Below are 13,547 nucleotides of genomic sequence, written 5' to 3' on the forward strand. Positions count from 1 at the left end.
AGTTTGGGTTAAAGTGATAGAAAGGATTTATTATCAGAAATACATTTACACAGAAGAATAAATCAATTAGCAGCTAAAAGCAATGCAAATAATTGACCTACGCAGATAATGTCACAATTTTCAAAAAGCGATGTGTTGTACTGCTCAAGGTTAAAACGTACTTAAGATTGTAGGGATTGTGAGAACTGGTTATGGGATTGTAGGTGAGTGAAGTCGAAATGATGGAAACAGTTAACAAGGAAAAGTGATTGTGCCTTTTATCTGAATTAGGTTGGCAGGACACAGGAAGTAGGCTTCGGCTCATCAGAAACTTGGAACCTTATTATTTCTTTTCCAGTCCTGTCAGATCTGCTATATTATCCATGTACTTTTTGAGGGATGGAAATTCTTCATCTCCTCCTCTATCCATTTTTCTTTCTCTTTACTCCAAAAGTTGTATTGATATTAGGTGCGATGGGTCCATATCTGAGAACTATCCATTGTTTTGCATTATTTGGGAAGCAGATTCAGATGGCCAAATAGTACCCATTCTAGGAATTCAAAATGATTATACTGTTGCAATAGCATTTTTTTCTATGATGTCTATGAGCAAGTTGGGAGCTTCACAATATACCTAAACTGTAGCACCTGATCTGGGGAATGACACAGGCACTTTTTAAAAAAATTATACAAATTCACAACTGAATATTTTCATTATTTTTAAGTAGCATGTTTTATTTACCAGTAACAATCTTTTAGAAGAGCTAGTTTATTGCTCTTGCCTTGCTTGTAATGCGAGGTTCTCTATGAACTGAAGTTTCATTTGTACATCTCTAGAGAGCAGTGTAGAACTGTTCTGCATCTGTCCCTTGATTTCGCAGATAACTGTATTTGCAAAATTCAGAAATAAAAAGCCATAATTTTCTAACTGGTAATGTTTTTTAAAAAACAGATTTCAGAAAATTTTTTCTTTGATTTGAATTCTGAGCAAATTAAAGGCATGCTGCGGCCTCATGTTCCTCCTGCAGCCATTTCAACACTGGCTCGATCAGCAATCTTCTCAATCACATACCCATGCCAAGATGTTTTTTTAGTTATAAAGGTAAGAATAAATATTATTTTGCATTATTTGTTCTTCCTCCTTCAAGCTACTGACTAACGATATGTAAGGTACCAGATACCGTAGGTGGCACAGTGGTTGGCACTCCTGTCTCACAGCGCCAGAGACCCGGGTTCAGTTCCCACCTCAGGCGACTGACTGTGTGGAGTTTGCACATTCTCCTCGTGTCTGCGTGGGTTTCCTCCGGGTACTCCGGTTTCCTCCCACAGTCCAAAAAAAAATGTGCAGGTTAGGTGAATTGGCCATGCTAAATTGCCCGTAGTGTTAGGTGAAGGGGCAAATTTGGGGAATGGGTCTGGGTGGGTTGCGCTTCGGCGGGTCGGTGTGGACTTGTTGGGCTGAAGGGCCTGTTTCTACACTGTAAGTAATCTAATCTAATCTAATACCTATCTTGTCCTTGAGTCTATGTGTAGGAGTCAAAATGATCAATACTTTTTGTTATGTAGTAGGAAGAGAGGTGATTGATTTTATACCCTGTGCTTTCTTGCTAAAGGCAGTACAAAGTAATGAGAATGGAGAACAAATTTCCTTTTGCCTTCATAAAAGTATGTAACACTGACTGATTTTTTTCAACTCCGCGCTCAGGCTCACATCGCCGTTGTCCAAGGGTGTTCACTACACTACTCTTTGGTTTGCTTCTATATCGTTATGTTCTATAATCATAAACCTTCCTGCCTTCTAATCTATAACATTGCCAGCCTCTGTTCTTAAAGTCCAACAGCGGCTGAAACCAACATCCTTGTCTTTTGTCATGTCACTTGATTACTCTTTTGCTTGCTGGTCTCGCCTCCTATTCTTCACTTTGCACGGACTTCATTTCCAAAACTCTGATATTGTTTTTCTAACCTGCACCATATCCAAATTCTTTGTTGTTTACACTTTTTATAGTACAAGTCCACAAAGGCCACAAAGTTATATTTCCTAGGTTTGTATCTCAATCCTTCTAGGGTAGTGCTCCATCTAGATGGAATAATCTCTTGTTCAAACAATCTTCTGTTCATTGTTTCCTTGCATTCACCCTATTGTGCACTCCTGTCAATCATCTATGTTCTTCTGTGAAATGATTTTCATAAAGCCCTGAAGCTTCCTCTCCTTTCTCATCATCCTAGTTCAAACTCAGCTCGAGTAAACTTTTGGTCACCACTCCTAATATCATTTTAGCTTGACACCCATTTGTTTCATGCCTCTTTGAATTAAATGGCACATTTAAATTGCTGCAAGGTCGACGATGATATTCAATGCCAAGATAGCTTCACTATAGAATCAGTGATCAGTAGAATTTTGTAATATAAATGATGAAACTTTTGCATTCGGTGGTGCATTGGAAGAATATGTTCCTGCTGCTACCATAATGTTTATTTCTTGTGCTTTTTTTTCAGCTGGAGAAAGTCCTACAACAAGGAGATATTGGTGAATGTGCAGAACCATACATGATATTCAAGGAATCTGATACAACCAAAGTAGGAACTTTTCTGAAATATTTTGGAAATATTAGGAATTAATGTTCAACAAATGGTGATTTCAAAATGAGGTTAACTTTGATTGTAAATTGTAATTGAGACACAGTAACTTTGTTCCAATTTCAACAAGTGTGTGTGTTTTATTTTGGTCTGTTCAAGGAAAGGACATTAGATCGTGTTGATGACTGATTTGCGAGATTGAGTTGCAACTTTGAAGAAGAGGAGGACAGTAGTTTCACTTTTGTTTCGTTGTGTTTTGTAGACTATTTGCTTTTAATTTTCTATTTTTACTACAGAACAAAGAAAAGTTGGAGAAGCTAAGAAGTCAAGCGGAGCAGTTTTGTCTCAGACTGGGAAAGTACCGCATGCCTTTTGCTTGGACTGCCATACATCTAATGAACATTGTTAACAGTGCGGGAAGCCTAGAGCGAGATAGTACAGACTCTGAGATTGGAGCAGGAGGTAGAACCCTTTTCCAGAATAGTATATTTGTTATAAATTCTAATAACAGTGTATACATCTGTATTTAGATATTTATTATTTGGTGGCCTTACCTTCTATGTTAAATTGAGGGATTTCTGAGATGGTGACTGCAGTCGTTTCAGGGACACAGGGTCAGTACCAATCACTCCCAGTATTAGCATAATACAGTTTTGTTGCAAAGGTTTGCTCTGTGTTAAGCCCCAACTTTAAAAATGTTCTTGAAACGCACCAGAGTCTGTTTATCAATTTCTCATGTTACTCATGTTGGAGTCCCCAAGACAGATTTAGCGCAATTTGGGATAAAGTCTTTCAGAAATTGGACTGAGACTTAACAAATGAATTTCAGATGGTTCACAGTTCCATTAGTTTGGATTAGATTTGAACCCAGCTCCCAAAAATGTGAGTTTATAACCTTCTGCATCAGCCCAGGTTGCTTTTTTTTAAAAATGAGTTATCTCCATTTATTTAAATGATTAAATTAAAAAAATCCCTCATTTGATCCCTCAGATGAGGGATTCTCTCCTGTGGAAAAGTTGGGTATTGTTGGCCCTGAATGCATTGGATTTAGAAGAAGAATATGAGAGGATCTTATGGAAGGATTTAAGATCCTGAAAGAACTTTTACAGGATAAATGCTCATAGGATGTTTCCTTGTAAGAGAGAGAATAGACACAGATGTCACAGTTTAAGATAAGGGTCTCCCATTTAAGACAGGAGATTTTTTCTCCCCCCCCGAGAGTGATGGAAGAAAAATCACTGAGTATTTTTAAGCTGTGGAGCAGCCAGTGTTGGACTGGGGTGTACAAAGTTAAAAATTGCACAACACCAAGTTATAGTCCAACAGGTTTATTTGGAAGCACTAACTTTTAGGAGCGCTGCTCCTTCATCAGGTGGTTATGAAGCAGGACCATAAGACACAGAATTTGTAGCAAAAGATTACAGTGTCATGCAAGTAAAATGATGTATTTAACAAACCTAGGTTTTGCTTGCATAACACTGTAATCTTTTCCTATAGATTCTGTGTCTTATGGTCCTGCTTCACAACCACCTGAAGAAGGAGCAGCGCTCCGAAAGTTAGTGCTTCTACATAAACCTGTTGGACTATAACCTGGTGTTGTGTGATTTTTTAGATTCTGTGTCTTATGGTCCTGCTTCACAACCACCTGAAGAAGGAGCAGCACTCCAAAAGTTAGTGCTTCTACATAAACCTGTTGGACTATAACCTGGTGTTGTGTGATTTTTAACTGAGTATTTCTAAGGCAGAGGTGGGTAGATTCTTGACTAACAAGCAAGTTAAAAGGTATCAAGGTTAGGTGGGAATGTGGAGTTGCGGTCACAATCAGAGCTGCCATGATTTTATTAAATGGCAGAGCAGGCTTGGGGGAGTGAATGACCTCCTCCTGTTTCTAATTTGCATCTTAACTTTATTGTGAAACAGAAGGACAGTGGCCTAACACTATGTCAGCAGTTCAATAAGGCTACAGATCAGGTTTTGATGTATCAAAATGCTGCTTTTGCATGACAAGTACCAATTGGGCACTGAGTATTGTGAAATAGCAACTTCAGAGGTGCATAGCAGTATGGCTATTACTAAATCACTTGAGCTCAATTTCTAGATGGTACTCTGGGCAGACTGCTTCTGGAGTCCTGAACACAATTATGGTTCTCAAAAGTAAGGTTATAGGTGGTGCAAAGAAGAAAATGAAAGATAATTTCTAGAGCTGGCGGGATTAAATATGAGAAATACCTGAGAATCTAGGTTTTTGGGCCACAAACCGATCACTGAAGTGAAATTCCAGGCCTACTGAAGATTTAGGAGAGAATAGAGGAAGTAAACAGGGTATGGTATTTTCAGATAATCTGCTAGAGCAACAAAATTAGAGAGTGCAGGCCAAACTTTGTGGCTGGAAAGTTCAAGCAGATATTGTGAAGTGTTCCCTTCAGGTAAGCCATTAAACTAGGGTCCTATCTTATTCTGTTGCCGTACTTGAATGTTATTCCTCAGATAGGATTGGAAAAACATACAAAGTATTCTCACAGTTATCCCAACCACCTTTCCTCCTTCCCAAAAAAAGAAATGAAACATTGTTCTTTATACGATCTTGCTATATGCATTTGGATGCCTTGCTTTGTCCAGTTTAAGTTACTTCTGAAAGATGTAATAATGGATTATATAAATCTAAGTCACAGAATCCTAGAATTGTTCCATCATGAATGGTGGCTTTCATGTGTTGTTTCAACATAAATATGATATTGAATTGATGAAGTAACAAAAGTATAATTTGGTTTGCAAAATGCAGTTTAAAATATTACCAATATAAAAACAAGGTTATGTAAAACAAAAATGTTTTAGATAACAATGTTTGGTTCTATGTATTGATAAGTTGTACTGTAGTTTTTTGCTACTTTGACCCTTGAGCGAAAGGTATTTGGTTTTGTGATATAGAATTACCTAATGCTTGATTGTTAAAACACGGGAACAGGTCATTCCGTCTACCAAGGCAAATATTTACTTTACATGAGCCTCTAATCTAATTCGATTCTTGTACTTTCCTCACGTCCCCACTATATTTCTTCAATTATGTCATTTCCTTTGAAAAGAATCAAAGGACTGCTTCAAGAAAGATTTGTGACATAATTTCCACATACAAGCCTAACTTGCTATATATTTCCCCATTAATGGGACAACATAATGTGTGGTCTTGTCAGACCTCTCTAAATCAGTGGAAACTGTCTCTCTTTATTTACCTTAGCATTTTCCATTCTAATCTTGGACCTTGAGCCATTACCCTTTTGATTTGAGTCCTTGATCATGTTATGAAGTTTTTTGAGCAGTTAAGTACTGTAACTAAACATAGAATTTTTTAAGCTGCCTTTAAAAGTTTAATACTAATGAAAATTAATTTCAGCATCATACCAACATTTAACAGTTCACTACTTTTTAGTGTAACTTTGCAGAGCATTGGCAGAAACCTGAGGGAAATTGTGAAACAGTCCTCTGGCTTCTGACGGTAACAGCAGGTGATCAGGAGAAATTCTGCTGAATGTGAACTTGAGTGCAAAGTGAAACACATTGAAACTTACACACACACGTCACTGGCAATTATTATTCGCTTTACTCATTAAGAATGGTTGCTTGAGTGGGTTATTTCATGAAAGCTTCTATCCTAGCACTGTGATGGGAAAATTAACTGTTGCAAACTCATTTAGCATTGTTTAGATGTGTGAAAGTAAGGCGTTTCCTATGCTACTGACTGTTCCTTTAACTGGTGTGACACTATTTTCTGATAGAGCGGAAGGGTTCCTGGTCAGAAAGAAGGAATTCTGGTCTTGTTGGAAGGCGGTCTCTTGAGCGCACGACCAGTGGAGATGAATCGTGTAACCTTTCGAGCTTCAGACCGGCCACACTGACTGTCACAAATTTCTTCAAACAGGTAATCTGAAATAATTTGAAACCACTTTGTATCATATATAATGAGAACTAAAACAGACTGTTACATCAGTGTGGAATATATCTATAAATAGAACTTGAATCCCTTTCATTCTCCTTTTTTGCCCCTTTACCCACTTTCTTCCGCCTCATGGCAATATCTAGGAAGGAGATCGGCTGAGTGATGAAGACTTGTATAAATTCCTTGCTGATATGAGAAGACCTTCATCGGTTCTGCGGAGACTACGCCCAATCACAGGCAAGTTATTCTTTGAATAGTGTCCGCCTGATGAGGCTGGAGGGGCCTCATTTCTGATGAAGGGCTTATGCCTGAAACGTTGATTCTCCAGCCGTGTGGATGCTGCCTGACCTGCTGTGCTTTTCCAGCACCACACTCTCAACTCTGATCTCCAGCATCTGCAGTCCTCACTTTCTCCTAACTTTTCGAAATCTGTCTTAGAGTTAATCAATTCCAAAATGTTCTGCCTTTAATTCAGATTTACATCTTTTAGCTTTAATCTCCCTGGCATATTGGACAGACTGGACAAAAAGGATAAACTTGACAGAGAGGGGATGCCTTCGAGCTGCAGCAACCTAATCCCTGGGATTGTGGGAGTTCTTCATTAGGAGACTGGGCCAGTATTCTTCAAAGTTTTGAAGAATGAATGGTGATGTGATTGATATTTACAAAATTCATATAGGATATGATGGGTGGATGTAACTGAGGTGTTTCTTGGACTTTTTTGGGACATAATCTTAGAATAAGGTCATTTAAGACTCAAATGAGGAGGAATTTCTTGACTCAGAGTGTAGTACGTCTTTGGCATTGTCTACCCCAGAGGACTGTAGAAGCTCAGACATTGAGTTTATTCAAGAAAAAAAACTATTAATAGACTCCTGTATATTAATAACATCACGGACATGGCGCTAGTGCGGGCAAGTGGCATTGATGTAGATGATCAGTCATGATGGAATTGATTGGGGAAGCAGGCTGGGATGGGCTGAATGACCTTCTTCTGTTTCTATGACAGCTTTAAAAACAAAGCTGAAGCTTCAAAAGCAAATAAATGAAAATGTTATCTCAGTTAATTTTTTTGTGGAATGGCATCTTTTAATTTTGTCAGTATTTCATTTTTTTGTTGTTATCTGTATATAGCTCAGCTGAAAATAGATATCTCGCCGGCTCCAGAAAATCCCCATTATTGCCTGACTCCTGAATTACTGCAAGTGAAACCATATCCAGATACAAGAGTCAGACCAACGAAGGATATCCTGGAATTCCCATCAAGGGATGTTTACGTGCCATACACTACCTACAGGTGCGAATGATGGTCATATTTTTAAATCAGTGCAGTGCATAAGTAATTCTAATGTTTAAAAATAAACACTGAGGACAAAATTTTCACTATTTGCAATTGCATTCTGGCATTTATTGAATATGAGTTATGTAAAAGATGTTTAGTCGTGTGCTACTGAGAAGTTCAGTGAAAAGTTTGATGTAACATTGTGCTTCGGGACAGTGGATTCTTCTTTGTGTGAGTTACAGCTAATCCTGTTGAACAGCAGAGGGCAGCAGTCTGTACTCCTTGTAATAGGTATGAAGCTTGTATAAAATTGCAAATACAACAAAGTCAATTGTTGGACTGAAGTTGGTATCTGAATGAACCTTGTCAACTATAACTGGAATTTACGTTGTCAGCTTTTAACCCCACCTTGTGTAAATATGCCTGTCAGTGCAGTACAGCATGCAATGTGGTATCTATGCAGTTTTGAGTAAAGCTGATAAGGTGAACTTGGATACTGCTTTCAGACTAAGGTTTTAAGACTTTTTCAAACTATTATGAAACTTTGTCTGGAATGTCATCAACTAGTAAAATGATGATTCTCAGCAAGGTGATTAATCGTGCTGATTACTGTTAAATGATTGTAACCAATAGGGATCTGATTCCCTTCCTAATCTGTCAATCCATTAAGATTGCTGGATAACTACGAGGGATCCAGAGATGTGATTGATATTTTAAACTTATGTTCTCTTTTTATTCTTTTCTGCTACTTTATACAGTTTAAAGTTTGTGAGAAGATCTGTAGCTTGGGTGCTCATTGTTGTGGTTCTGTTCGCCGAGCTGGGAATTTGTGTTGCAGACGTTTCATCCCCTGTCTAGGTGACATCCTCAGTGCTTGGGAGCCTCCTGTGAAGCGCTCCTGTGATGTTTCCTCTGGCATTTATAGTGGTTTGTCTCTGCCGCTTCCGGTTGTCAGTTCCAGCTGTCCGTTGCAGTGGCCGGTATATTGGGTCCAGATGATGTGCTTATTGATTGAGTGTGTGGATGAGTGCCATGCCTCTAGGAATTCCCTGGCTGTTCTCTGTTTGGCTTGTCCTATAATAATAGTGTTGTCCCAGTCGAATTCATGTTGCTTGTCATCTGCGTGCGTCACACACGCAGATGACAAGCAACATGAATTCGACTGGGACAACACTACTATTATAGGACAAGCCAAACAGAGAACAGCCAGGGAATTCCTAGAGGCATGGCACTCATCCACACACTCAATCAATAAGCACATCGATCTGGACCCAATATACCGGCCACTGCAACGGACAGCTGGAACTGACAACCAGAAGTGACAGATTCAAACCACTACAAATGCCGGAGGAAAGATCACAGAAGCGCTTCACAGGAGGCTCCCAAGCACTGAGGATGTCACCTAGACAGGGGACGAAACGTCTGCAACACAAATTCCCAGCTTGGCGAACAGAACCACAACAACTTTATACAGTGTTCATTTATCTCTTTCTGGGGAATGCTATAACATTTTAGTTGTTTTTGTGGGAAGAAATTGGAAGTGGCCAACTGTAAATAGTAGGATAAGAAGGTTAGAATCAGTGGGATTAGGTGTATGATGCTGCAAGAGAATAGTTCCGATGAGAAATCATGGGTGAAATGTTCAATTTCTTCTCTTTTTCGTTTGGTTTGGAATACTGCACACCTTTATCCTTATTTTTGAAATTCATTATTTTTCTTTCATCTAAATGTTGTTTACCCCAATTAAAGTTTAAATTGTAGTGTTATTTGTGATATATTGTCTTTTAAGGATTAATCTTTCAATAAATGTTTTATACAAAAAGGGGGAACTTATTGATTTTTAATGTCTCTGTGTAAAAATATCTCATGAAAGGCCTTGATCTGATCAAGAAAATCATGTTTTTACTAAGTAATGGAAAATCTTAATATAGTTTACCGCAGTTATATAACAGGATGAGTAAAATATGAAATAAAATGAAAATGTCACAGAGTTATTGATAGAGTGAACAGTTTTCAGTTTAATTTTTCAAACATGGCCTGTAACTATTTTGAATCAATATAAGGGAAGAAGGAAAGTTGTTCTGAATTGAATTGAATTGAATTTATTGTCACGTGTACCGAGGCACAGTGAAAAGCTTTGTCTTGCGAGCAATACAGGCAGATCAGAGTTAAGTAGCATAAATAAGTAAATAATAGGTAAACAGCGACAAAACACCGGTACAAGCGAATGTTAAGAGTTTGAGTCCATTCAGTATTCTAACAACAGTAGGGTAGAAACTGTTTTGAAACCCGCTGGTGCATGTGTTCAGGCTTCTGTACCTTCTCCCCAATGGTAGAGGTTGTAGAAAAACATTGCTAGGGTGGGATGGAGCTTTGAGAATGCTGGCGGCCTTTTCTTGACAGCGGGCCTGGCAGATGAATTCTGTAGATGGGAGGTTTGCCTTTGTGATTGTCCAGGCCGAGTTCACCACTCTCTGTAACTGTCTCCGATCTTGAATGGTACAGTTCCCATACCAGGTAGTGATATGTCCAGACAGAATGCTCTCAATGGCGCACCTATAAAAGTTGGCAAGGGTATTCGCTGTCGTGCCAAATTTCCTCAGCTGCCTGAGGAAGAAGAGACGTTGTTGGGACTTTGTAACCAGTGCGTCCACATGAAGAGTCCGAGAAAGCTTGTTGTTGATGACCACTCCCAGGAGCTTGACATTCTCCACTCATATACCTCTGTGTTTTTAATGTGTAAGGGGATGAGTAACATCCCGCCGAAAGTCAATAATGAGCTCCTTGATTTTGCTGGCATTGAGAGCTAGGTTGTTCTCAGTGCACCATTTTTCCAGGTCTTCCACCTCCAGTCTGTAGTCTGTTTCATCGCCATCTGAGATTCGATCGACTATGGCGGTGTCATCAGTGAACTTGTAAATGGCATTAGTCTGGTATTTGGCAATGCAGTCACTTGTAAATGGCATTAGTCTGGTATTTGGCAATGCAGTCATGGGTATACAGTGAGTACAGTAGATCACCAGACTTGAAACGCTAACTCTGATTTCTCTTCACAGATGCTGCCAGACCTGCTGAGCTTTTCCAGCAACTTCTGTTTTTATTTCTGATTTCCAGCATCCGCAGTTCTTTTGGAGTTTATTTTAGGCTCACTTCCAATGGGATAGGTGCCACATGGACACTGGTGATGCAGTGCGCTACACCACCACAATCTCTTATCGACTTCCTTGAGCTATAATTGACCATTTAACAGATTGAAAATGATAGCTGCCTTTAATGAAATGATGCTCATGTGCAGTCTAATGTCCTTCAAATAAATGTGGAAGCCCAGTCCCTGATGAACTGTTAATTTTCCTGCCTTCAACCTCTGCTTCCTGCAAGTTAAAATTCAGCTCATAATCCGTAATTCCCATAGAGAAATAATTCTTTAATTTTGTACAATAAATAGAATGAACAGTTGGATGGTTTATTGTTTTTCTCCAAGTTGATTCTCTTCTCCTGAAAGCAGTAACTGATACATTTCCACAATCCCTGGCTCTATCAGGCACTTTGGCCAAGTGACCATTTGTTATGTGTGAACCTAAGTAATAATAATTGGTAGGCAGTTCAACTGAAACAATATCATAACTTGCACACCCACAAACACATTGCAGTTCCAGTAATGACAATTCCAACTTGTTTCCAAGCTGAGATCAACAAACTCTGTTGAACTTAGAGATTTCAACCTTTGGTCTCCCTGGACATTTTTGAAAATTTCTTCATTCAGGGGTTTAAAGGCATCGGCATCTGGACCAACATTTATTGCCCATCCATAATGCCCTAGAAGGTGCAGTGAGCTGTCTTTTTGAATTGCTGTAGCTCTATTTGCTGTAGCTACACCTACAATGTTTTTCGGGAGGGAGTTCCAGGATTTTGACCCAGCGACATTGTAGAAACATTGGTATATTTCCAGCGATGGTATGTGTTGCTTGGAGAGTAATTTGCAACTATTGATGTTCCTCTCTGGTTGCTGCCACTGTTCTTTGAGATGGAAGTGATTGTGGGTTAGGAAGGAGCCTTGATGAATTGCAGTGCATCTTGTGGATGATACACATTGCTGCTGTTGTCTGTTAGTGTTTGAGATATTGAATGCTTATGGATGTGAAGCCATCAAGCAGGCTACTTGGGACAGCACGGTTGCACAGTGGTTAGCGTTGCTTCCTTGCAGCATTAGGGACCCAGTTTCGATTCTGGCCTTGGGTGACTATCTGTGTGGGTTTCCGCTGAGTGCTCTAGTTTCCTCCCTCAGTCCAAAGATGTGCAGGTTAAATGGATTGGTCCTGTTAAATTGCCCCATAGAGTCCAAGGATATGTAGGCTAGCTGAATTGGAGGGGGGGGGGGGGTTGCACAGAGGGATGGTCTGAGTGGGCTGCTCTTCGGAGGGTTAGTGTAGACATGATGGATCAAATGGTCTCTATCTGCACTATAGGGATTCTGTGCTTTGTTCTGGATTCTGTCCAGCTTCTTGACCTCCTCATGATAGATGGAAGATCATTGATGAAGTAACTGAAGAAGGCTGGACTTATATGATTAAATGCAAAAGCAGATGGCACATTTGTTTCCAACACTAGGGCAGTATTTCTGAGTTATACCTTTTAACCAGTCTGTAACACTTAGATTGTTTAAGGAGAATGATTTTCACTGAATGAGAAACTGTTTCACTCGAACGGTACAGCAACACTGACATTGTCCACAGGAAGTCTTTTAGATGGAAAGTATCTATGTGGGTGACTAATTCTAATGCTTTGTCCGTCTACCAGTTATAATTATGGTACTAATACTTTTCCTGATCCTATATATTCTCTTCTGACATTATAAATTATTTAGAGATCCTTCAATGATGCATCTAATTAAACCTAAAGTAAATAATATCTCGTGTACCCAAAAGTCCTGCCTTATTTTGATTGTGAATCCTACTTATTCTTCTTTTTGATATTGCATTTAATCTTTGGAAGTGTGTCCCAGACATCCCTTGAACTGTGTATACAATCTGTTGCAGTTGACTTCCCTGCTGCCACAATGCGGTTAGCCTAGTAAAAAGACCCATCTGACTTCCCAAGCACCCTGATTTTTATTTGATATTTGAATCCATTGTCATAGTGAACAATAGATGCCTAGTGAGTTTTAACATTATAGTTACCTGAGTAACTTGCAGCACCGTTAGCATAATTTCTCATGTCACTGCCACTATCCTGGGTGGAAAATTTCATTCCTGCCTGTCCGGTCATTGCAATGTAAAGATTTCCCAAGAGAATGTCAGAGAGTTGTATGCTGCAATCTGTCTTTCTCTTTCCTTGGCTGAATGTATACTTTATGAAATGCGGTGTTTTCTGAATCAGTATGCAGTAATCACCCTGATGTGTAATATGGTGCACAGTCAAAGTTTGTGAGAAGATTTGTAGCTCGGGTGCTTGTTGCTGTGGTTCTGTTCGCCAAACTGGAAGTTTTTGTTGCAAACGTTTCGTCCCCTGGCTAGGCGACATCCTCAGTGCTTGGGAGCCTCCTGTGAAGCGCTTCTGTGGTGTTTCCTCCGGCATTTATAGTGGCCTGTCCCTGCCGCTTCCGGTTGTCAGTTTCAGCTGTCCGCTGTAGTGGCCGGTATATTGGGTCCAGGTCTATGTGTTTGTTGATGGAGTTTGTGGATGAGTGCCATGCTTCTAGGAATTCCCTGGCTGTTCTTTGTTTCGCTTGCCCTATAATGGTAGTGTTGTCCCAGCCAAATTCATGTTGCTTGT

General features: G+C 39.5%; 1 protein-coding gene across 13 annotated transcripts in view; it reads left to right on the top strand.

The window, feature by feature from the left end:
- dock7 (dedicator of cytokinesis 7) overlaps window positions 1-13,547 on the top strand; it is a 170,611-nt gene that overhangs the window by 36,388 nt on the left and 120,676 nt on the right. For all 13 annotated transcript variants that reach the window (XM_043699469.1, XM_043699470.1, XM_043699459.1 and 10 more), the window contains exons 9-14: window positions 932-1,081; window positions 2,479-2,559; window positions 2,856-3,021; window positions 6,333-6,475; window positions 6,637-6,730; window positions 7,628-7,790. In XM_043699469.1, the coding sequence (XP_043555404.1) occupies window positions 932-1,081; window positions 2,479-2,559; window positions 2,856-3,021; window positions 6,333-6,475; window positions 6,637-6,730; window positions 7,628-7,790 (797 nt within the window). The remainder of the gene's footprint in view (window positions 1-931; window positions 1,082-2,478; window positions 2,560-2,855; window positions 3,022-6,332; window positions 6,476-6,636; window positions 6,731-7,627; window positions 7,791-13,547) is intronic.

This window comes from Chiloscyllium plagiosum, chromosome 11, assembly GCF_004010195.1.
Source record: "Chiloscyllium plagiosum isolate BGI_BamShark_2017 chromosome 11, ASM401019v2, whole genome shotgun sequence".
NCBI lineage: Eukaryota > Metazoa > Chordata > Chondrichthyes > Orectolobiformes > Hemiscylliidae > Chiloscyllium > Chiloscyllium plagiosum.